The sequence below is a fragment of the Ailuropoda melanoleuca genome, chromosome 1 (assembly GCF_002007445.2).
Source record: "Ailuropoda melanoleuca isolate Jingjing chromosome 1, ASM200744v2, whole genome shotgun sequence".
Taxonomy (NCBI): domain Eukaryota; kingdom Metazoa; phylum Chordata; class Mammalia; order Carnivora; family Ursidae; genus Ailuropoda; species Ailuropoda melanoleuca.
Genome location: NC_048218.1, coordinates 126,458,178 through 126,482,703, shown reverse-complemented (window position 1 = coordinate 126,482,703; position 24,526 = coordinate 126,458,178). Strand labels below are relative to the sequence as shown.

Sequence of the window (24,526 nt, the reverse complement as noted above, 5' to 3'; positions counted from 1 at the left end):
GTGAAAGGAGAAGTAAATGGAAGGGAAAGGACAAAGAAATGAAAAATACGAAAGAAAAAAATAATTAGAGGACCACTCCAGGGGATCCAAAATCTGAAAAAGATTTCTAGAAGAAAAAACCAACAGAGGTTAGGGAAGAAGTGGTCGCCAACAAAAAATTCAAGAAAACGTCTTCAAACTAAAAGCGACGAGTTTTCAGGTTAAAAGGGCCCATTGAGGGCCCAGAGAGGTGGACGTTTTGCCGAGGTTGAGAAGGGAGAGCCTCGGGGGCCGGCGCCCGCTTTCTGAGCGGCCGGGCCGGCCTCCTGCCAGCAGGGGGAGCCATGGCGCACTCCTGGCGGCTGCGCGGGCAGGACCTCTCTGGGAAGAGAGGAAGAAACCAGAAAGACGGAGGGGAAGTAGCGGTGGCTCCCATCCCCGCAGTCTCTTAGGCTGAGCGGGTGTTGGGCCGGGCGGCCGCCGAACTCTACGAGCCACGCTGGCTGCGCATGGAGCCGAGGACTCGCGCGGAGGCGGGATGCTCCCGGCCGGCGAGATCGGCGAGGCACCGGCAGCCCCGGTGAGGCGGCCCTGGTGACCCGGGGAAGGGACGCTGGTGACCCAGTGAGGTGGCACAGATCTCCCAAGGGAGATTGTCTGTAAGGTGGCCCTGGAGGCCTGGGGATGTGGTTTCCGTGGCCCGGGGGAGATAGCCCTTGCAATCTGGTGAGGTGGCACGGACCTTCCGGGGGAGGTGGTCCCAAGGTGGTGGCTCTGGTGATCCTGGTGAGATGACACAGATAGATCGCTCCAGGGACGTGGCCCTGGAAGCTGGGCGCGGTAACTCCAGCCATCCTGGGGAGGTGGCATTGGTGGTCCCAAGGGCCACCTGCATCAGGTGGTCCCAAGGGCCACCTGCATCAGATGGCCCTGGCCCCTCAAGGAGGCCCCACGGGAGGTGTCTGGGACCTCGTGGTGCTCCAGGGGATGCCCTCTGGGAATCCTGTATGAGTTCCACCTATCTCTTCAGTCTTAATGTGTTCGTTACCCCTGTTCTTCTAGTGCTGTTCTGAAAGTGGTGACGAAAGGAAGGACGTCGAGGAGAAAAGTAAGCACACTGGAAACACCTTAGCATTCTCTACCCAGCCATCTCTCCAAAACTCAGCCCCCTCCAGGGTCTGCAGCGAAGTGCCTTAGCCTGTTATCTTTTAGATGAATCTCTCTCTTTTGTACAATATGGTTACATAATATTAAGTACTGATTATAATTATATATGTATATTTCTTTCTAAAATTGAAAAATATGGCACCATTTGGAGATAAGCACTTCCTGATCCCTACTTAGTGCAAGGACTGGTGTGGATTCACGGGAGTGCTGCCCCTCATACTGGATTCAGAACAATTGGGGCCTGCCTGTTACTTTAATGAAGCATCAACTTAACAAGCATCAGGAATTTGGAGGGGCTAATGATCTAGGAGAGATGACCACCACCTTAACTGGAGTCAAAATGGCAACTGCTTAGTTGTACTTTACTTTGGTGAATTTGCCATTAAAAGTTGATGGGGGGGGCGCCTGGGTGGCTCAGTCGTTAAGCATTTGCCTTTGGCTCAGGGCGTGATACCATGTCCCTGAGATCGAGCCCTGCATCAGGTTCCTCCACTGGGAGCCTGCTTCTTTCTCTGCCACTCCCCCTGCTTGTGTTCCCTCTCTCGCTGGCTGTCTCTCTGTCAAATAAATAAATAAAATCTTAAAAAAAAAAAAAAGTTGATCTGGGAAGAAGAGTACAAAGGATAACTTGTTTCCTGGATCTTGGTCTGGGCAAGGAAGAGGAAAAACGTTGATACCTCCATTTCCTACCTAGGACAGGAGCATATGTCAGGGATGTGGACATTTGTCATTTTACTTTAATGAACTAAGCATGGCAACCTTTTGGAAATCAAGGCATCTTCAGGGGCGTTTGAAGTGAAATTTATTAGGAGAGGGAGGGGAAAAGCATGTAACAGCTATTTCACCAGAGGGTTTTTGGTACTTCTGACCATGGCAAATAGTCTAGGAATGAGTAGTGCTAGGACGAAGGGTGTACGCATTACCACAATGGCTTTAGGAGTTAGGCTTGCCATTAATATTGCCTGCTGATATAGTCTGCCTCAGAAGGAAAGCTCTAAGTAGTCCATAGCACTTGACAGGCATAGCTCCCACAACTTCGCTCCTTTGTTAAAGGATTGGAGAGTACACCATATCTTTCAGTTAAACCTTTTCCTTTTCCACCTTTGCCCATTCCAATGCCTGGAAGTTGATGCCTACCGAGCTGTCATTTAGTACAATGAAAGACACAGACTATAGACTTTGTCCTTGTCCCTCCTTTGGTGGCTTGGTCAACATCTTTGCTCATTACAAAAAAACAAGAAGAGAGTCATAAAAACCTTGCAGATCATTAGTGTGTCATCTTAATGAATACCATTTGGGGCACGTGGGTGGCTCAGTTGGTTAAGCCTCTGCCTTCAGCGACCTGCTCAGTGGGGAGTCTGCTTCTCTCTCTCCCTCTGCTCCCCCATGCTCTCTCTCTCTCTCAAATAAATGAATAAATGAATCTTTAAAAAATATATCATTTGACTAAGAGTGTACTATGCTGCATTTAAATGGTGATGTGAAAAGAATATAATTTAAAGGGGCGCCTGGGTGGCTCAGTCAGTTAAGCGTCTGCCTTCAGCTCAGGTCATGATCCAGGGGTCCCGGGATCAAGCCTCTCTTTGGGCTCTCTGCTCAGTGGGGGTCTGCGTCTCCCTCTGCCCCTCCCCGCACTCATGCTTGTGCTTGCTCACTTTTTCTCTCTGAAATAAAATCTTGGGGAAAAAAAAGAAAATCTAATGAAAAAAAGAATATAATTTAAAAGTAGGTGAAAAAAAATTTTAATTGAAAAAAAAAAAAAAAGTAAGTGAAGATAGAATTTGCTCCCAAAGCTACAGCAACCTTAACATTCACCAGTCCCTCTGCACATGGCCCTGCCTGTAGGTGTCTGCAGATGCACCACGCAATGCTCTTGTTTTAAGATAAAAAAAAAAGGACACTGTGACTCCTGTACGTAATGGTAGGTGGATTTCTGTATTAATAAAATTTGATGCAGACCATCCAATTCTCATATTTGAAGGAAAAAAATAAGAAAATTGGGTTGAGAGTCAGGAAACATGGACTTTAATCCCATTTATAACCTTTAAGCTTGGCAAATATTATAATTTATAGTTGGGAAGTTGAGGCATAGATTTCTCCTAGTTTTGCTTCTACTTACTAGTGAGTTACTAGTTCTCATAGCATACAAACAAGGTTTTAATTCTTATAAGTTGAATAGAACGAAGGAAAATTGGGTTTTGGGGGGCTGGGGTAGGAACATTCCCACTACTAAACACATTGGTATATATTCTATTAATCTTTACATAAATAATTGAATATCTGACAGTTACATTTTGCATTTAGGCATATCTTTTTTTAGATATTCATATTTTCATTTCATCAGAAGTAACAGTTGTTTTGTAATGAGGCTGATTATAACCTCTTGCCTTTCTCTCGTTGCTGCTTTCTTAAAACTTCATTTTTGGTAGAGAGCCAAGTTCTTACAAGGGCAGCTCCGGGAAGAACAGAGGCGAAGTTCAACCAGTATTGCTCCCCAGGAGGCTCTTATTGTTCCCCCAGCTTTATCTCTCCTGCACACACACTTTTTTTTTTTTTAAGAAATTGCTGTAGTCTCTGTAATTAAACATATGCTAGTACAATCAAGCTTTTAATTTGTTTATAAACTCACCGTGAATGGTTTGTTTGAGAGGACCAAATCCTTTAGTTAAACCTGAAGTGGAGAAATGCACTGTATGTTCAGGGTTATTCTAAGGTTTGGTTTCTAGGAAGTCTGCTTTTTCTCTGGGACCTTATTTTATAGCACTTATTTTGATCTGGAGATCAATGGCTATTCCTCTTACATTTTTACATTATCCTTATTTTTTTAAGATTTTATTTATTAGAGAAAGAGAGTGCACGAGCGGGGGGAGGGGTGCAGAGGGGACAGGAGAGAGACAAGCAGACTCCCCGCTGAGCATGGAGCCCAATGTGGGGCTTGTTCTCACAACCCCAAGATCATGACCAGAGCTGAATCCAAGAATCAGACACTTAACCATCTGAGCCACCCAGGTTCCCCCACCTTTTTTTTTTTTTTTTAAATCTGTTAGTACTATCCAAATCTAGGGAGATTAAGCCCTGTCTGTGGAATAATTCAAATTGTGGAAAACCAGCCACCATCATACCAAGTTTCCTAGCCTCCAAGAAGGATACCGTGAGTAAGCAAAAGGGGATAGCCTGCACATGGAACAGATACTTCAAAGGAAACAGTGTATCTTAGCACATAGGGCTGGAGTGGAAAGAGCTACAGCAGTTGCTGCCGATCACGTCACTCCTACCTTCTTTGCCAGCACACCGCTGTGGCCTTCAGGCTTCTCTGGGGTGTAGGCATGTCCAGCCTGGCACAGATGGCCAGTGAAGGTGAGCTGGAGATACTCCGGAAAAGAGGAGCAGTTCTGTTGGTCCACGAATTGAGGACAGTGGAAGAGAATTTAATTTCCTTTGAATTGGATTAACTAGAAATTTGTCTCTTGGAATAAAAATTGAAAATCTATTATTTATGTATTTGAATCTTACGTCATTCCATAAAGAATTAGAGGCAGCTTAAATGGCTTAATTATTTCTTAAGCATCGTGGATAGTGGAAGAAGGTGTAGATGCTTGCAGAGTGAAAAGCTGACTTGGAAATTATAGGAAAGGATGGGTGTTTGAGCATGCAATAAGGAATGGGCTCTTTGGGAAATGCCACCTACTAAATGGGGTGGGAGCAAAGCTACACAGTGTTTTCACTGGGCATTGTTTGCTCCGACATGGTCCGTGCTGCCTCTGCTACCACTCTTCCCTCGAAATGGCTCAGGGTTCCAAGTCACCTGCTTTTGTCACATTTTAAATAAGTACAGTGTGGGTCGGTCCAAGTCTAGTTTATCTGCCATGAAAGGAGTCTCACTTCACACTGTACAACTTAGTGGTTGCACTAGTCATTTTGAATTTTTCTTAGTAATTTGTGTTTTCTTTCACACTTCCTTTTATTCTTTTTCTGACATGTCTTTGTATAATGGCATTTGAAGCTTTTAAAACTTTACTTTTTTTTTTTTAAAGATTTATTTATTAGCGAGAGAGAGAGCATGAGCAGGGGGAGGGGCAGAGGGAGAAGGAAAAGAGAGAATCTCAAGCAGTCTCCTCGCTGAGCATGGTGCCCGATGTGGGGCTTGATCTCACGACCCTGAGATCGTGACCTGAGGGGAAACCAAGAGTTGGACGCTCAACTGTCTGAGCCACCCAGGAGCCCCTAAAACTTTTTTACTGTTACATAAGGAGGAGTTTTTACTCATTGGTCAGCCTTTCAATTTTTTTTTTTTATGTACTTGAAATCTTTCAATACTTTTTTTCCCCCTTTTAACATTTTAAAACCAGAGTCCTTTGGTATTATTCTAGACCACATTATCTGTTTCCTTACAAGTTTTGAAAATATATTACTATAATAAAAATTGCATCAGTAAAATAAGACTTGATCTTTCTTTTCTCTGGTAATAAAATAGATTTGTAAGATAAAAGTCTTCTGGAAAAGTTTAATATCTGCTTGCAACTGCATTGTCATGCCAACATCTGTTGAAACCCGTGGTTACTAGGACAGACTTTGGGATTTTTCCTTCACTCTGAATTTCCTCAACTCCTAAACATTTTGTAGTACTTGACTGATAGATTGCCTTATAGCTGTTCATTTGGGTATTTGTGTGTGTGTGTGTACAAAAAATCCATATATATGCATATGTATGTATATACACTACATATATTCATTTTGATGTTTTTGTGTGTATATATGTATTTGTGTGTGTATATATGGTATATATATATATACACAAACATACATATGCCTACCATATATAGTGTTTTCTTTAAATTACTAACTTTTGAAGGTAGATACATTGCTTTGTATATCTTTTGTATTTGCTTTAACCCCGTGGTACTTAGTAATGTTGAATGACGTTATTCTTTCGTTTTAGGTGACATAAATATTACAGCTCTTGTTGGAAATGAACAAGTCAATGAAGATACAGATAATGGTGATCTCCCTTCTTACGTGTCTGCATTTATAGAAAAGGAAGTTGGAAATGACCTTAAATCTTTAAAGAAACTTGATAAACTCATAGTACAGATGACAGAAAATAAAATGCAGTTAGAAGAACAGGCAAGTATTAAAACTCATTGAAATAATATCATAAGTATACACATAATATAAACATAACCAGTGTATAGGGAATTTTGAAGATATAGCTTGTGACAAATAGTCTAATCATTTAAAACTTAATAGGTTTTAAGACTTACAGTATGCTAGGTATTTTATGAATTATGTAAAAGACAAAGATCCTGGGGCCGCGTGGCTGGCTCAGTCGTTGGAGTGTGCGACTCTTGATCTCAGGGTTGTGAGTCTGAGCCCCATGTTGGGTGGAGAGATTACCTAAAATTAAAATCCTTAAAAAAAAAAAAAAAGACAAAGTTCCTGCTGATATGCTTGAGGTCTTAAAAACATAATGACCGCTAACATTTTAAGTAGCTTTTCATACAGTGACTTTTAAAGTGCTTCTACAACTAAGTCATTTCATGGTATATAAAAATGTTATAACACCATCATTCCAAACTTTGTATATGCCCACTCATAAGGAGAAAACATGAAAATGAGTATAACATAACAATGGTTATTTCTGGGTGGTGGGTTAACAGGTGATTTATTTTCTTCACATCTTTCTGTATTTTCACATTTTCTTTTTACAGAGAACATATTACTTAAAATTATTAGTTTTTAAAACACCCAATGAATGTAATCTTAAATAAGTGGATCCCTGTACTTGAAACTTCGTGTTTGTCAAGGATAAAAGCTTTACATCCTGTAACTACTACGTTAGGCTAAGTAAACTGTGTGTGGCTATGTTGGTGTTTAGCCCTGGGTTGTCAGTCGTCCTGTGTTCCCATCCCCAGCACCTCAGCCCTCCCATCTTCCTGTCTTTCCCCCATGTCTACCACAAGTCCTTTGAGTATGGCCCTGCCCCATCCTCCTCTTTCACTCCTGCAGGCAAGCCGTGCTGGGCCTGTCAGAGGAAATCACACGGCGGAGTGCATGGATGCCAGCCCAGATGAGTGGTCTTCAGCCCCACCCGGCAGTCCTCCCGTGGCTCCTTCCCTGGGAAGGTCGACTCCTCTGCCACTCCCCGCAACTGTTCTTCTGAATTCTCCCCCAAGATACCTACCCCATGTGGCCATTCTGTCTTTTCCATTTCCCAAAAGGAACAAATTAAGAGCACTCTCAGCATGAATCTATTGAACAGTTTACCCCACATCCCACAAACTTATTTGCAACCATTTCTACTTCTTAATTTAGCCGAAGATCAATCTGAGGCGGTCCTCACGCCTCAGATCCCACCTGCCACCTCAGTGAACTTGCTTCACACTTTTATAGTTTTCTTCTCTGCTCCTCAGCCAGTCCTGTCCCCTCAGCATGGGGACACACCCAGATGTTTTCCTTAAAACCCAAACAAAAAATCCTGCCCTCATCTTTTACTAAGTGTTAATTCCTTCCTTTACTGTTAGGCTTCCTCAGAAAGTCATCTTAAATGTCTTTCTCCACTTCCCAATCAGGCTCGTTTCCCTGATGACCATGGAAGCTTCTGCCAAAGTCCCTAACTGAACCTTAAATTCAGTGTATCTGTCTCTTCAGATGCTTTCCCTTCCTTGGAAAATGTACCACCATCTGCCTGTCACTCGGGCCTGAAACCTAGGAGCCCTCCTAGATTGCCTGTTCTCCACCACCTCATCACCAAGACATCAGAGTTTTGCCCCCCTTCACATCTCTGCTGTCTGTGCTCGCTCCCGCCCCTGCTGCCACCACCCCAGTTTAGGGCTGCAGCCTCTCCTGCACTTGATGGCAGTTTGCCCATCTTCTGCTTCCTTCTCATCCCTGCAGTAACTATCTTTCATTTTTATTCTTTATAGAAACTGTATTATGTATAAGCAAATCTATATAAAATGTAGTTAAAATCTTTTGTGTATATATAAGCATATATATACTTTAAATATGCATAGCTTGACTTTTTATAATTAATGTAATATACCACTTGTTTTCATATCAATGTATATAGATTTCTCTTTTTTTAATGGTTTTATGGTATTCAGCTATAGCTGTACATAATTTATTTAATCAGTCTCTTATTGGTCAACATTTTTGCTATTTCCAGTTTTTATTATTGCAAATATTAGGTGAGAAAACATAATATTTTGTCACATTACTTTCTAAATCATAAATCTAACTGAATGATTCCCTTGTTAAAGTCTCTTGGGGTGCCTGGGTGGCTCAGTTGGTTAAGCATTTGACTCTTTTTTTTTTTTTTTTAAAGATTTTATTTATTTCTTTGACAGAGATAGAGACAGCCAGCGAGAGAGGGAACACAAGCAGGGGGAGTGGGAGAGGAAGAAGCAGGCTCATAGGGGAGGAGCCTGATGTGGGGCTCGATCCCACAATGCCGGGATCACGCCCTGAGCCGAAGGCAGACGCTTAACCGCTGTGCCACCCAGGCGCCCCTAAGCATTTGACCCTTGATCTCAGCTCAGGTCTTGATCTCAGGGTCATGAGTTCAAGCCCCACGTTGGGCTCCATGCCGGGCATGGAGCCTACTTAAAAACAAAAACAAAAAACTCTCACTGGTTTCCCATTGCATGTTGGAAAAAGCCCACATACTTCTAAGGCCCAAGATGCTCCTGTGATCTCGATCTCGTCTCTCCCTACCAATCTAGACTCTTCTTTCTCCATTTTTTTGAACTGTATTCTGTGCCTTACCCAGCTCTTTGCTGTTCTCTGATCATGACAGCCGTTCTTTTTGCCTGGAATGCCCTTTCCTTCTAAAGTTCCCCAGAAAATAGCCACCCATCCTGCGAAGATGTGTGCAGGAGCCATGCCTTGCACAATTGCCTTGTACCTCAAAACCTCGCTATCCAAAGTGTGGAAGCTTGTTATACACGCGGAATCCCAGTCCCCTCTTTAGACCTAATGCATGCACATTGGTCTTATACCGGATCTCTAGGTGATTCCTGTGTACATGCAGGTTTGGGAAGCACTACCTCAGTCATTACACCTAGCATCTCTCTTTTATTGTGTTAATCCCATGATACAGGAGGTATTTGCTTACATTTCTCTTCCATACGAACTGAGCTCTAGGGCAGATGCTATGTCTTATTTATCTGTCTATTCCTAGCACAGGGCCTTGTACAAAATGTCTAATCAGTGTCAATTAAATTGAAATTCCACTATAATAGTCTTTATATTATTTTGATACCTAATGTTTGCATATGTTTTTCCATATGCTAGAAGAAGAATTAATAAATACCATATCTCAAGGCATTACCTGGATATTGTCTTACAGGTCAGTGGTTCTCAACCTGGACTTAAATCACAATCACCTGGGTAACTTTTGTAACATACAGATATTCAGACTTTTAGAATCGGAGCCTCACTCGTTTTTGAAGGAAAGTATTTAGTAGATAAAGCATAAAAATATTCTCTGGCTGGACCTTCTGAAAGTGCTGAGCCTCATGAAGGCAGATCCAGAGCTACTTACTGGGGCGATGGGCTGCTCCCCACACACTCCACATACAGCATTTTGTGTTTAGGTTTCGTTGGTACAGGATGCAGAAATCACACCTTTCTTTTGAAGCTTATAATTGATAATTTTCAATTCTGTTATAACAAACATGTATTTTGAAGGTAATGGTCTAAATAAAAGGGTTATGAAAATTTTATCTGATTGCTGCTGTTCTTTTTTCTTTTCTTTTTTTTTTTTTTGGTATGGTCAGGTACTTACGATTTCATCAGAAATCCCTAAAAGAATTCAGAGTGCCTTAAAAAATGCAGAAGAATCAAAACAATTCCTTAATCAGTTTCTAGAGCAAGAAACTCATCTCTTCAGTTCCATTAACAGCCATTTGCTGACTGCACAGCCCTGGATGGAAGCTCTCGGGGCCATGATCAACCAGATTGAAGAAATTGAGCGCCATCTTGCTTACCTTAAATGGATTTCACAAATTGAAGAACTAAGGTAAAAAGGGCCTCTTTGTTCTCATAATTATTATTTTCCTTTGAGGTTCTGTCTTAGCGAGTGCATGCATGCCATTAAATAATTGAGTTAATTAAAGATTATAATAATGAAATTTTACTAGTTGTTATGAAAATAGCATTATGATAATGATTCTTTTCCTTTATTGTGAATGAACATAAACTTTTCAGGGAGCTTAATTTGCATTTGAAAGAAAGTAAGTAAAAATTTTAAGTCCTATAGTTGTGTTGTGAACACATGATAAAAACCATTATTTATAAAACCAAATTAATAAAACTCTTCAATGTGGTAAAGTTCTCTATTGTTACTTTTTAGACATGGTCACTTGATGAAATGGATTGCTTTCTCTAAAATTTGAATTATTTTTAATGGGAATCTTTTTTTAAAAAGATGTTATGTATTTGAGAGAGTGAGAAAGAGAGAGCGTGCACAAACAGGGCGAGAGGGAGAAGCGAACTCCCCACTGAGTAGGGAGCCTGATGCGGGGCTGGATCCTAGGACCCTGGGATCATGACCTGAGCTGAAGGCAGATGCTTAACTGACTGAGCCATCCAGGAGCCCCCAGTGGAAATCATCTAACAAGAGCTACACAGTATTCTTAGATGAGTAACAGAGTTTTGCTACCTGTGGGTAGGGGGAAAAGAAGTACATACTTCTTTCTGAATTGAGTGTGTTTCACTGGTGTTGACTGTGAGTGTCTGGTATTGCCTTTCAGACAAGCTACATTAAGATTTCTGCCTAGATTGGCAGATTTTTTGGTTTCATTATATAGTCCCCCAGCCCCTCCAAACTGCATGGTTCCATCCTGCTTTGTTTTAACTACTCTTGCTCGAGAGTTGTCAGCAACCGTTCATGTTGTCTGGAAGACTTGAGGAAGAAAGGTCATCCAAGAGTCTTAATGTCCCATTGTAAATGTATCACAGTTAATGTTATGTTATGTCTTCCAAAGAGTAATGCAGTATCACTTTGTCCTTCATGTTTCCCGAGATTTTAAAGAATTTTACCTACCAGTACAGTGTGAAAATCTTTGTTTTGCATCTGAGTTTTACATTTACACAAAGAGTGATATGCCGAAGATTGTAGTGTTACCAGTGAGTCCAGGAATTAATTTAAGCTTTTTAGACCGTCTCCTTCTTTTTTAGATAAATTATTTGCAGTGAACAAATTTTAAACCTTGCTTCTTTTTACTTCACTATCCCTTGCCTGTCTGAAAGAAAATACCAATAAGGGGCAATATTCTTTTTTTTATTATTATTTATTTATTTATTTTATTTTATTTTTTTATTTATTTGACAGAGACAGAAACAGCCAGCGAGAGAGGGAACACAAGCAAGCGGAGTGGGAGAGGAAGAAGCAGGCTCATAGCAGAGGAGCCCCAATAAGGGGCAATATTAATAACCTTATTAAGTAGAATAAATTGTTCCAAAGTCTCACTCTTATAGTAGCCAAGGTAATAGATTAATTAAAGTAGGACTATGGTTATGGATAGCTTTGATCTGATGTGGAAATTGTTTAAAAGAGAAATTTGACCTGGAAATCATATTAGAAATAGGAATTAAATTCATAATCAAGTAGAGCACAGCTATTTCTCTCTTCTGTGATAAATCTCTATTTCTGGCTTCCTTTGGGCTTCTGAGATTTTCCTCTTCTTCTAATTTCTCTCTAACGTTAACCTGCTTTTCATTCTGTAACACTCTCTTTTTTAAAAGAGCAGTGTTCTGGGACAGCTGGGTGGCTCAGTCAGTTGAGCATCCGATTCTGGATTTCTGCTCAGGTCATGATCTCGGGGTCCTGAGATCGAGCCCCCTGTCAGGCTCTGTGCTCAGCGGGGAGTCTGCTTGAGAGTCTCTCTCCCTCTTTGTCTGCCCCTCCCCATTGCTCTTTTGCACACACTCTTTATCTCTCTCTCAAATAAATCTTTAAAAACATTTTAATTAAAAAGTAATAAAAAAAATTAAAAAGTAATTTTTTTGTTCCTTATTCTTAGATGGTTTAAGCTATGGAATACGTTATTATTTTTTTTGTTTTGTTTTGTTTTTTTGAGATAGAGTGCAAGCTGGGGAGGGGCAGAGGGAGAGACTCTTAAGCAGGTTCCATGCCCCTATACAGAGTCTGAAGTGGGGGGGTGCTTGATCTCACGGCCCTGAGATCATGACCTGAGGCAAAATCAAGAGCTGGACGCTTAACTGACTGAGCCACCCAGGCACCCCTGGAATATATGGGGTTTTTTTGTTTTTTTAAAGATTTTATCTATTTATTCGACAGAGATAGAGATAGCCAGCGAGAGAGGGAACACAAGCAGGGGGAGTGGGAGAGGAAGAAGCAGGCTCATAGTGGAGGAGCCCGATGTGGGGCTCGATCCCACAACGCCAGGACCACACCCTGAGCTGAAGGCAGACGCTCAACCACTGTGCCACCCAGGCGCCCCTGGAATATATGTTTTTATCTAAAGAAACATCTCATTTTAATTTTTTAATTTCTATTTTTCATTGAAGTATAGCTGACATGCAACATCTAATTTTTAAATAAAGTGTTTGCTTTATAAAGTCAAATAAGCAAAATGGTAGCTCATGGGATCTATTTCGCTGGTTTCAAAGAATTTGATTAATTGGTTTTACATGGAAATCTTGATTTCTGGCTTTCTTAGAAAAATTTTGGCTTTGGCCACATTGGTAAAAAAGCCACTTCTAGATGGTGCTTCCTTTTTCCTTGTATGTAACTTCATGTACAATAGGAGGGAGAAGTAGTTTTTCTGCATTTGGAATTATTTTGAACAAACTGTCCTTGAAGTTTCCTTTGCCTCATTTCGCAGCGATAACATTCAGCAATATCTGATGACCAATAACGTCCCAGAGGCAGCCTCTACTCTCGTGTATATGGCAGAACTTGACATCAAGCTTCAGGAATCATCTTGTACTCATCTTCTTGCTTTCATGAGAGCCACTGTTAAATTCTGGCATAAGATCCTCAAGGACAAACTTACAAGGTAAGGAATTCACCCATATTTCACGGTAACTGCTTTCAGATGGATATTTGGTGATCGTTGTATTTTAACTGAAATACGTGTGTTACTTTTCTGTTACAGTGATTTTGAGGAAATTTTGGCCCAACTTCATTGGCCGTTCATCACACCCCCCCAGGCTCAAACTGTTGCCCTGAGTCGACCAGCCAGTGCCCCTGAGATATACACTAACCTGGAGACACTGTTTTGTCAGCTTCTGAAACTACAAACCTCGTATCTTTGTTGGAGTTAAAACTTACTAAAATTGCTTTTTTTCTAGAATGGATTCGTGGCTAGAGAGTAAAACTGCTTGAAAGTGGCCAAGAAGCCAAACGGGAGTACTGGGCTTGGACTTGATCTATATATACCCATGGAGTGGTGGATTATTCTCCCTCAGAGTCAATTGCATGTGGGGCGGGGGACGGTCAGTTTGAAATACGACTGACCCAAGTTTACCTCACATGTTGCTCTCTTGAGAGAAAAAAATGGCAATTGGGAGGAGACCTCAGTAACTTCATGTTAATAAAGTGATTACTTGAATGTGTCTCCTTCCTTACTACTATTTTTTATTTTAGGAAAGATAGATTAATTCTAATAACATTTTTGTGCACTTTTTATGGAAATCATATGTAATATAAAATTATCTGTATTATAATTTGACTATCATATATTTATTGGAAAAATATATCATGTATATATATGTATATACACACATATATATACTTTTTTTTCCCTTGACTCAACTATGTCAGAGATGAATTACTTACTGAGCCAAAGCAACTTCCAGAAAAATACTGTCTTCCTGCATCCCCATCTGTCGTTCTGCCCATCCAGATTATGCTGATGCCCCTTCAGAAGAGGTTCAGGTATCACTTCAGAGGGAACCGACAGACGAATGTTATAAGCAAGGTGTGCTTTCTCAACTTGTGTCCTTGGGTTTTATGAATAGCAAATGTGAAGTGTTCTGTACTTTCTCTGGTTTAAGTTAAAATCTGATTCCATTCACATTTCTGTTTTTTCTCTAAAGAGCTAAATTCCTGTTTTGTCACTGCCCTCAATAGATCTGTTTCCGGACTTGTGTTGAGAGGTTGTTGGAATTCGCTCGCACGTTAGCATGCCACGCCTGTACAGCACAAGTCATTTTAGCATCAACAATCTATTCAACAGCTAATACTTGACTATCTTGACTTCTGCTTCTCTTTCTATGTATGAACCCGAAGGAGCAATTGCACAGTGAAGTATGTGGGGCCGGGTGTAAACAGTGCCCCACAAATGCCACAGTGTTTTTTTTCTGGTTCTTAAATTCAGCTTATTCTTTCGCATATATGGGGCTCCTCCTTTTTTGGATGGGGTGTTGGTGGGAAGAAGAGTAGAATCAATTAGTAAGTAGTAAGTGAGACAAAGCAATAAACCGAGCACTGCAGAGAAGCAGTAAGAAAGGTGAGAAAATTGTGAGTTATGTTGACTCCTTTCTAAAGTCTGGTTCCACTCTGTCATCAAGCCTAAACAATACAGTCCCTGAGATGACAGATGCCCATCATTCGTGTTTGTATGTCCAGCATCTAGCATACAACAGGGATTTACCATTCAGTAAATGTTTTTGAATACTTGCCCGACAAAACTTGGAAGGTCTGTAGAATCAGCTCTAGGGACAATATTAAAAGCTGCTACTTACATTTACTTTTCTATGATTATACCTGTTTTAAGGCATGTGGTTTTTTTGTTTTGCTTTGTTTTTTTCTTAATTTACCTTTTCAAAAGACAGCAGAAGAAAATCAAGTTTAAAAGTTATTTTGGAATGTTATGGCAAAAAAAAAAATTTAAAGGCCATCAGATCTCTGTAATGCTCACCATTTTACGTATTTCCAAAGAGCTACATTTTATTATTTTATTTTTAAAAGATTATTTATTTATTTGAGAGTGGGGGGCAAACTCCCCACTGAGCAGGGAGCCTGATGCAGGGCTGGATCCTAGGACCCTGGGATCATGACCTGAGCCAAAGGCAGATGTCTAACTGACTCAGCCACCCAGATATCCCCAAAGTGCTACATTTTCAATATATATATGGTATTGTAAATTTATGAGTTTATTGACTTATGCCACGTTTGGGAATTTGTTGGGAGTACATTGGGAAACATTTGATTATTAAGCCTTGCATGACCTTAAAGTTCAGAGTAGAAATTGCATTCTTACATATAGGAATTTTCAACTAATTTTTGTAAGCGCTATGTATATACAATTAAGTAGAGCCCTTTAATTGTAACTTTCTAGTTGGAATGACTTAAGAATTCAAACTGTTTTACTTCTTTCCTTAGCCTGAATGGTACCTGGCTCAGGTACTTATGTGGATCGGGAATCACTCTCAGTTTCTAGATGAGAAGATTCAGCCAATATTAGACAAAGTGGGCCCTTCGGTAAACGCTAGGGTAAGAGACTCAGTCCCAAGCATTCCAGTTTTAGAGTTGGATGTGTCCACAAATAACCTGTCATCTGCATTACCTTATGCTTACGTATTTCTTTCAGCTCGAATTTTCCCGGGGCCTTATGATGCTCGTTCTTGAGAAGTTAGCTGCTGATATTCCGTGTTTGCTCTATGATGACAATCTCTTCTGTCATTTGGTGGATGAGGTGCTTTTGTTTGAAAGGGAGCTACACAGTGTTTATGGCTATCCTGGGACTTTTGCCAACTGTATGCACATTCTATCAGAGGAAACCTGTTTTCAGAGATGGTTGACTGTGGAGAGAAAATGTAAGTGTTCATGTAGCCATCGGGTGGGGAGAATTGTCTCCTTTTGTGGATATTAATTTTTGGTGTTTTTCTTCACCAGCTCTGGGTAGAAAACTAGAGTCATCTGAATTTTTCTTGGTGAGGGTTTACTAAGGTGCCTTATTTTCTTCCCATCAAACTTCAGTTTTTCTTTTTTTTTTTCTTTTTTTTTTTAAAGATTTTATTTATTTATTAGACAGAGATAGAGACAGCCAGCGAGAGAGGGAACACAAAGCAGGGGGAGTGGGAGAGGAAGAAGCAGGCTCACAGCAGAAGAGCCTGATGTAGGGCTCGATCCCATAACGCCGGGATCACGCCCTGAGCCGAAGGCAGACGCCTAACCGCTGTGCCACCCAGGCGCCCCAAACTTCAGTTTTTCTTGAATCGACACTGACACTGTGCCTGTTTCCAGAGTGCGGTAGTCAAGGCAGTAGAGTATAGAGTTAGCTGTCCTGCACGCTGTACTACAGTATTTCTGTTCTTGGTAGAAGCTGTTGGATGTAGCTTGTCTAATCAGTTTAAATACTTTGAAGCTTTGGGGTAGGGGTGGCGGGGAGAAGTCAAGTATCTTGTTCAACCCTAAACCAGAGCATATTAAATACAGTGCAACCAGGAGGTTGTGGATTTGTTTATTTTTTATAGAAAAGCCGTTCCTAAAAATTGTGCTGAGGGGGCGCCTGGGTGGCATGGCGGTTAAAGCGTCTGCCTTTGGCTCAGGGCGTGATCCTGGCGTTATGGGATCGAGCCCCACATCAGGCTCCTCTGCTATGAGCCTGCTTCTTCCTCCCACTCCCCCTGCTTGTGTTCCCTCTCTTGCTGGCTGTCTCTATCTCTGTCGCATAAATAAATAAAATCTTTAAAAAAAAAAAAAAGTCTAGGAAAAAAAAATTTAAAAATTGTGCTGAGAATTAAGAATGACTGTAACTACTTAATTGACATATTCCTTTCTTCTGCATTTCAGTTGCTCTTCAAAAAATGGACTCAATGCTTTCATCAGAAGCTGCCTGGATATCCCAATATAAGGATATCACCGATGTGGATGAGATGAAAGTTCCAGATTGTGCAGAGACTTTTATGACGCTACTACTGGTGATAACTGGTAAATAGAAGTCTTTTAAGATAGAACTTTGTTTTAAAAGTACTGACTCTTCATATGATACTTTTTCAAGTAGTTCAACAAAATTAATATTATATAGTGGTTATTAAAATGTCTTCAAATACAATTTCTATTTTGGTAGAACTCTAGCACAATATTCTTGCTTTCAGACTTTTAATAATTTAAGATCTTAAACACTGGTATATATGAGGGGAAAATTCCTGAATGGTTACCTAAAAATAATTAAATGAGAATTTAATTTTATTACCTGAATTCTCTTGCCATTCAGCTTAAGTGTCTTCAGTAGATTGACCTGAATTTTAAATATTGTTTTTTTCTCTTTGATATAGAAAAGATTGCAGAAGGGACGCCTGGGTGGCTCAGTCAGTTGGGTGTCTGCCTTCCGCTCAGGTCCTGATCCCAGGGTCCTGGGATTGAGTCCTGCATCAGGTTCCCTGCCTAGTGGGGAGCCTGCTTCTCCCTCACCCTCTGCCCCCCACTCCTGCTTATTCTCTCTCTCTAGTGCTCACTCTCAAATAAATGAATAAAATCTTAAAAAAAAAAAGATTGCAGAAGAATACAATAATAAAGTTACTTTATGGATTAGAATAGTAATAGGAACTCTTCTTACAGTGCAAGAATGTTCTGGCTGGAGGAGGGTCTAGCAGCCTCTAGCCCTGCTTGGCTGGTACTCATCTGCATTGTCCCGCTGGAGACTTGCTGGTGCTCCAGGTGCCTGAGCCCTCGATACCACCATGGTGTTGTCCATTTCTTAGGCCTGTGTAGTCACCTGAAGAAATATCATTCGAGCCTAGCCAGTAAATAATTCCATATTCTTAATTCTTAAGAATGTGAAAAACACTAAAACACACAAAAAAATCTTTTAAAAAGTCTTTTTTTTTTTTTTTAAGATTTTATTTACTTATTTGACAGAGAGACAGAGAGCACAAGCAGAGGGTGCGGCAGGCAGAGAAAAAGGGAGAATCAGGCTCCCCGCTGAGCAGGGAGCCCGATGTAGGGCTCGATTCTAGGCCCCTGGCATCATGACCTGAGCCAAAGGCAGACGCTTAACCAACTGAGCCACCCAGGTGCCCCAAAACTCTTGTTTTTTAAAAAACTTTTTATTAGGGGCGCCTGGGTGGCACAGCGGTTAAGCGTCTGCCTTCGGCTCAGGGCGTGATCCCGGTGTTATGTGATCTAGCCCCACATCAGGCTCCTCCGCTATGAGCCTGCTTCTTCCTCTCCCACTCCTCCTGCTTGTGTTCCCTCTCTCGCTGGCTGTCTCTATCTCTGTCGAATAAATAAAATCTTAAAAAAAAAAACTGCTTTTAAAAAATTTAAAAAAAAACAACAACTTTTTATTAGGGAAATTTTCAAATGCACACAAAAGTAATATTAATATAATGAACCCTCAGGTATCTGTTATTAAAGTTTAAAAGTTAAGGTAAAAAAGTTTATTATATTTTTTCTCCCCAACTTTTCTTTTCTTGGAGTATTTTAAAGAACATTTCAGACATCGTTTCACCTGTAAATTCTTTTTTTTTTTTTTACTATTTTATTTATCTATTTATTTATTTGAGAGAGAGAGAGAGAGAGAGAGAGTGCTTGAGAGGGAGGGGCAGAAGGATAGGAAGAGAGAGAATCTCAAGCAGACTCTGCACTGAGCATGGAGCCTGATGGGGGCTCAATCTCACAACCCTGAAATCACAACCTGAGCTGAAACCAAGAGTTGGACGCTCAACCAACTGAGCCAACAGGGGCCCCTCACCTAAATTCTTAAGTATATATCTTCTAACCTATTGTAGTTCTTCCTCCCTTTATTTATTTATTTTTTATTTATATAAATATTTTTTAAGATTTTTAAAAGAGAGCACAAGCGGTGGGGGGGGGGTTGGTGTGGAGGAGCAGAGGGAGAGAGAGAAGCAGGCTCCCCTCTGAGTAGGAAGCCCAACACATGATCATGACCCAAGTCGAAGGCAGACACTTACCCAACTGAACCACCTGGGCACCCCTTCCTCCCATTAAAAAAATAAGTCATTTTTTTGTTGTTGAAGAAGTGGGATGATTTTTGTATATACAGATGTTAGACTCACAGTGGGTGATAAACCTAAGTTGAAAATATTTTAAGTCATAAAAAATGCATTTAATACACCTAACCTACTGAATGTCACAGCTTACCTAGCCTACCTTGCACATGCTCACAACACTTACATTAGCCATTAGTTGGGCAGAATCATCCAACATAAAGCCTACTTTATTATAAAGTATTGACTATCTCATGTAATTTATTGAATGCCGTATTGACCACGAAGAACAGAATGGCTGTGTGGGTACAACCATTCTGTAATGGCTGTAAGTGCATCAGTTGTTTGCCCTCACCATCCCGTGGCTGACAGAGCTGTGGCTTGCTCCCACTGCCCAGGGTCATGAGAGGGTTGTACCCCATGTTGCTAGCCTGTTAAAAGATCCAAATAACAAATTTGAAGTAGTTTCTATGAATGCATATGGCTTTTGCACCATCGTAAACTTGAAAAGTCTTAAGTTGAACCATCACAAATCACGCACCTACAAGTTCCTCATGCCTTAAAAAATTTGGGATGTAATTTATCCACAGTGAAAAACACAAATTTGAAGTATATAGTTCAGTGAGTTTTGATAAGTACCTATACTGTGAAACCCACACCCTTATAAAGTGTAGAAATAGGTCCGTACTTGAACGATTGATAGATTTTTTGACAAAGGTACCAAACAATGTCAGTAGGGAAAAGCTCTAACTGTGTCATGATCAGAACACAGACCTTCATATGTCTTATTAACTTTCTCCACAGACAGATATAAAAATCTTCCCGCAGCTTCCAGAAAGCTACAGTTCCTGGAGTTACAGAAGGACTTAGTAGATGATTTTAGAATACGATTAACTCAGGTGATGAAAGAAGAGACTAGAGCTTCCCTTGGCTTTCGATACTGTGCAATTCTCAATGCTGTGAACTATATCTCAACAGTACTAGCAGATTGGGCTGACAATGTGGTAAGTTGATGTACTTTTATTCATTTATTTTAATATATATTTTTTAAGTTTATTATTATTTTTTTTATTAATCTCTACACCCAACATGGGGCTTGAACTCATGACCCTGAGATCAGGAGTTACATGCTCTTCTGACTGAGCCAGCCAGCTGCTCCATTAATGTGCTTTTATATTAAATAATAGATTAGTAGTTTTAATAGTTTTACCTTTTGAAATGTTGAATTTATAGTGTGTAGAAATTACACATTAGGTAGAATAACAATCAGGCCAAATTTAGGGGGTATGATTAAATTACATATTTTTCTCAAGTCTCAAATGGTTAAATAATCCCAATATTTTATTTTATTTTATTTTATTTTATTTTATTTTATTTTATTTATTTTTTTTTTTTAAAGATTTTATTTATTTATTTGACAGAGACAGAGACAGCCAGCGAGAGAGGGAACACAAGCAGGGGGAGTGGGAGAGGAAGAAACAGGCTCATAGCGAAGGAGCCTGATGTGGGGCTCGATCCCATAATGCCGGGATCACGCCCTGAGCTGAAGGCAGACGCTTAACCGCTGTGCCACCCAGGCACCCCCCAATATTTTAATCATTAGAAAAGAAAGCCAACCTTTCATGAAATAGTTGTCTATAGAATGAACCTTTTTCTTCTTTAGACTTGGGAAATATTCATGTATGGTAATTGCCATCTCAGAAAAAGCTAAGATTGAATAATGGTGTCAAAATCAATAAAATCCAGAACTTTAAGAAAGATAAAATAATAGCATCTGAGGGGCACCTGGCTGGCTCAGTTGGTGGCACATGTGACTCTTGGTCTCGGGGTCGTGAGTTGAAGCCCCACGTAGAGATTACATAAAAAAATAAAATAAATAAAATAATAATAATATTGGCTGCCTTTTGAATGCCTTCAAAACATGAGTAAATAGAGGGGCATCTGGGTGGCGCAGTCAGTTAAGCATCTGACTCTTGATTTTGGCTCAGGTCATGATCTCAGGGGAGACTGAGCCCTGAGTCAGGCTTGGGATTCTCTCTTGCTCTCCTTCTGCCCCTCCTGCTTGTGCTCTTGCTTTCTCTCTCTCTCAAATAAACAAATCTTTAAAAAAGAAACAAAACTTAAGTAGAATAATAAAAGGGACTCCCACATGCCTATGACCCAGCTTCTTACACCAATTTTGTTTTAAGCCTCTTCTCTATCCCCCCACCCTTGATTATTTTGAAGATTGTGGATATATTTCATGATAAATATTTCAAAATGTATCTCTAAAAGAACTCCTTTAAAAAAAATAACCACAATACCATCATCTAAAAAAATTAATTTCTTATAGTGGGAAGTATCTTTCAAATAAGTCTAAAAATCAAAACCTTGGGTCTGGTTAGCAAGTATTATAAGGCCTTTTACGTCCAGGAATTTTATTTATCTTTCCTTTTTCCACAGAATTCTGTGTGTTGACAGATTTGGTCTGCCTGAATTTATTAATTAATTTATTTATTTAAGATTTATTTATTTGAGAGAGAGTGCGCACATGCTTGAGAGCGGGGGGTGGGGGGAGGGAGAGAGAGAATCCCAAGTAGACTCCATGCTGAGCGTGGAGCCCAACATGGGGCTTGATCCCACAACCCATGAGATCATGACCTGAGCCTAAATCACAAGTCAGATGCTTAATTGACTCAGCCGCCCAGGTGGCCATATATATATATATATTTTTTTTTTTTAAGAGACTGGGAGAGAGAGGTGCGGGGGAGGGGCAGAGGGAGAGGGAGAGAGAGAATCCTAAGCAGACTCCTGCTGAGAACAGACGCTCAGGGGCCCCCTAAAAATTTTTTTAAAAATAAAAATAATACTATTTGATACTTCTGAATGCCTTAGAACATGAGTAAATACAAGGGCACCTGGACGGCACAGTCGGTAAGCCAGTGACTCTTGATTTCGCCTCAGGTCATGATCTCAGGGTTGTGAGATCCAGCCCCATGTTTGGCTCCGTGCTGGGTGAAGAGTCTGTTTGAGATTCTCTATCTCCCTCTCCCTCTGCCATCTCCCCTCCTTGTATGCACACTCTCTCTCAATCTCCAAAAAAAAAAAAAAAAAAAAAACCCGGTACCCGGAAAGTGGGCCAAAAAAAAAAGTTTGGTTCCCCCCGGGGTNAAAAAAGATAGTAAGTGTTCTTAGTGCAGATATGGAGAAATTTTAATGGTCACACATGGCTGGTGCAGCCATTGTGGAAAATAGCCTGTCATATCCTCAAATAGTTAAACATAGAATTACATGTGATCCAGCACTTGTACTAGGTATATCCAAGAGAAAAAAAGACATAAGTCTACAAAAAACTTACACACAAATGTTCATAGCAGTATTCATAAAGACAAAATGTGGTAAGAACCCAATTATCTGTCAACTGAAGAATGGATAAATACATATATAAATAAAATATAAATATATATATAAGTAAAATGTAAATATAATGGAATATTATTCAGCAATGAAAAGAAATTAACTACTGATACATGTTACAACCTAGATAAACCTTGAAAACATACTAAATGAAAGAAGCCAGTCACAAAGAACCATAGAATGTATAATTTCATTTATATGAAACGTCCAGAACAGGCAAGTCGACAAAGACAGGAAGATAGTAGTTGCCTACGGTTCGGGGGACAGGCAGGGAGGGGATTGGGAGATGATGGTTAAGTGTGGGGTATCTTTTTGGGGTATTGAAAACATTCTAAAATTGACTTTGGTGATAAATGCACAACTCTGAATATGTGCTAAAACCCAATGAATTGTCCGCTTTAAATGAATAAGATGTAGTACATGAATTATATTTCAAGCTGTTAAAAAAGAAGTATCCTAATGACCATGTTAACCTATTTTTGCTTTCAGTTCTTCCTACAACTTCAACAGGCAGCACTGGAGGTCTTTGCAGAGAATAACACCCTCAGTAAGTTGCAGCTGGGACAGCTAGCCTCGATGGAGAGTTCTGTCTTTGATGACATGATTAACCTGCTGGAACGTTTAAAGCATGACATGTTGACCCGCCAAGTAGACCATGTTTTTAGAGAAGTTAAAGAAGCTGCAAAATTATATAAAAAAGAAAGGTAAGTCCTTATGTATTTTCTGACAACTCTACTCTTCAAGTCCAGTTTGTTAAAATTGAAAGATGATAAATACCTATTTTCTCAAACTATTCCAAAAAAATAGAAGAGGAAGGAAAGCTTCCTAATTCATTCCATACCAATACCAAAACCAGAAAATGCACCTCAAAAAAAGAGAATTACCGGCCAATCTCCCTGATGAATACAGACGCAAAAATCCTCAACAAAATATTACCAAACCAAACCCAACAGTACATTAAAAGAAATCATCCTCCACAATCAAGTGGGATTTATTCCTGGGTTGCAAGAGTTCAGTATTTGCAAATTAATCAGCGTGACACATCACATCAATAAGAGAAAGGATAACCATATGATCATTTCAATAGATGCAGAAAAAACATTTGACAAAGTACAAAATTCATCATGATAAAAACCCTCAACAAAGTGGGTTTGGAGGGAGCATACCTCAACATAATAAAGGCCATATATGAAAATCCCACAGTGACATCATCCTCAATGGGGAAAAACTGAGGTCCCCCCCTAAGGTCAGGAACAAGAGAGGGATGTCCACTCTCACCACTTTATTCAGCCTAATACTGGAAGTCCTAACCACGGCAATCCGCCAGCAAAAAGAAAGGCATACAGATAGGTAAGGAAGAAGTAAAACTTTATTTGTTGATGACCTGATACTGTATGTAGAAAACCTGAAACATTCCACCAAAAACCTGCTAGAACCGGTAATGAATTCAGCAGAGTCACAGGATACGCAACGTACAAAAATCTGTTGCATTTCTATACACCAATAATGAAGCAGAAAAAGAAATTAAGAAAACCATCCCATTTACAATTGCACCAAAAATAATAAGATAACCCAGGAATAAACCTAACCAAAGAGGTGAAAGACCTGTGCTCTGAAAACTATAGCATGGGTGAAAGAAATTGAAGAGGACACAAAGAAATGGAAAGACATTCCATGCTCATGGATTGGAAGAACAAACATCGTTAAAATGTCAGTGCTACCTAGACCAATCTACACATTTAATGCCATCCCTATCAAAATACCAACAGCATTTTTCACAGAACTAGAACAAACAATCCTAAAATTTGTATGGAACCACAAAAGACCTCAAATAGCCAAAGCAATCTTGAAAAAAAAAGTGAAGCTGGAAGCATCCTGATTCCAGACCTCAAGTTATTTTACAAAGCTATAGACATCCAAACAGTACATTACTGACACAAAAATAGACACATAGATCATAGAACAGAATAGAAAATCCAGAAATAAATCCATGATTATATGGTCAGTTAATCTTCGACAAAGCAGGAAAGAAAAATGGGAAAAAGTCTCCTCAACAAGC

At 40.1% G+C, this 24,526-nt stretch overlaps 1 protein-coding gene across 2 annotated transcripts in view; it reads left to right on the top strand.

Moving 5' to 3' along the window:
• The first annotated feature begins 369 nt into the window (after nucleotides 1-369).
• The window catches only part of RINT1 (RAD50 interactor 1), a 29,772-nt gene continuing 5,615 nt past the window's right edge, over nucleotides 370-24,526 (top strand). The window contains exons 1-12 of one of the 2 annotated variants that reach the window (XM_011233011.3): nucleotides 370-559; nucleotides 1,042-1,087; nucleotides 6,086-6,270; nucleotides 9,924-10,165; nucleotides 12,996-13,169; nucleotides 13,269-13,418; nucleotides 13,937-14,093; nucleotides 15,500-15,610; nucleotides 15,708-15,933; nucleotides 16,913-17,050; nucleotides 19,876-20,075; nucleotides 22,957-23,171. In XM_011233011.3, the coding sequence (XP_011231313.1) occupies nucleotides 518-559; nucleotides 1,042-1,087; nucleotides 6,086-6,270; nucleotides 9,924-10,165; nucleotides 12,996-13,169; nucleotides 13,269-13,418; nucleotides 13,937-14,093; nucleotides 15,500-15,610; nucleotides 15,708-15,933; nucleotides 16,913-17,050; nucleotides 19,876-20,075; nucleotides 22,957-23,171 (1,886 nt within the window). In that variant the 5' untranslated portion in view covers nucleotides 370-517. Of the gene's footprint in view, nucleotides 560-1,041; nucleotides 1,088-6,085; nucleotides 6,271-9,923; nucleotides 10,166-11,479; nucleotides 11,634-12,995; nucleotides 13,170-13,268; nucleotides 13,419-13,936; nucleotides 14,094-15,499; nucleotides 15,611-15,707; nucleotides 15,934-16,912; nucleotides 17,051-19,875; nucleotides 20,076-22,956; nucleotides 23,172-24,526 lie in introns of those variants that run through there. The other variant, XM_019806686.2, reaches the window with a different exon arrangement.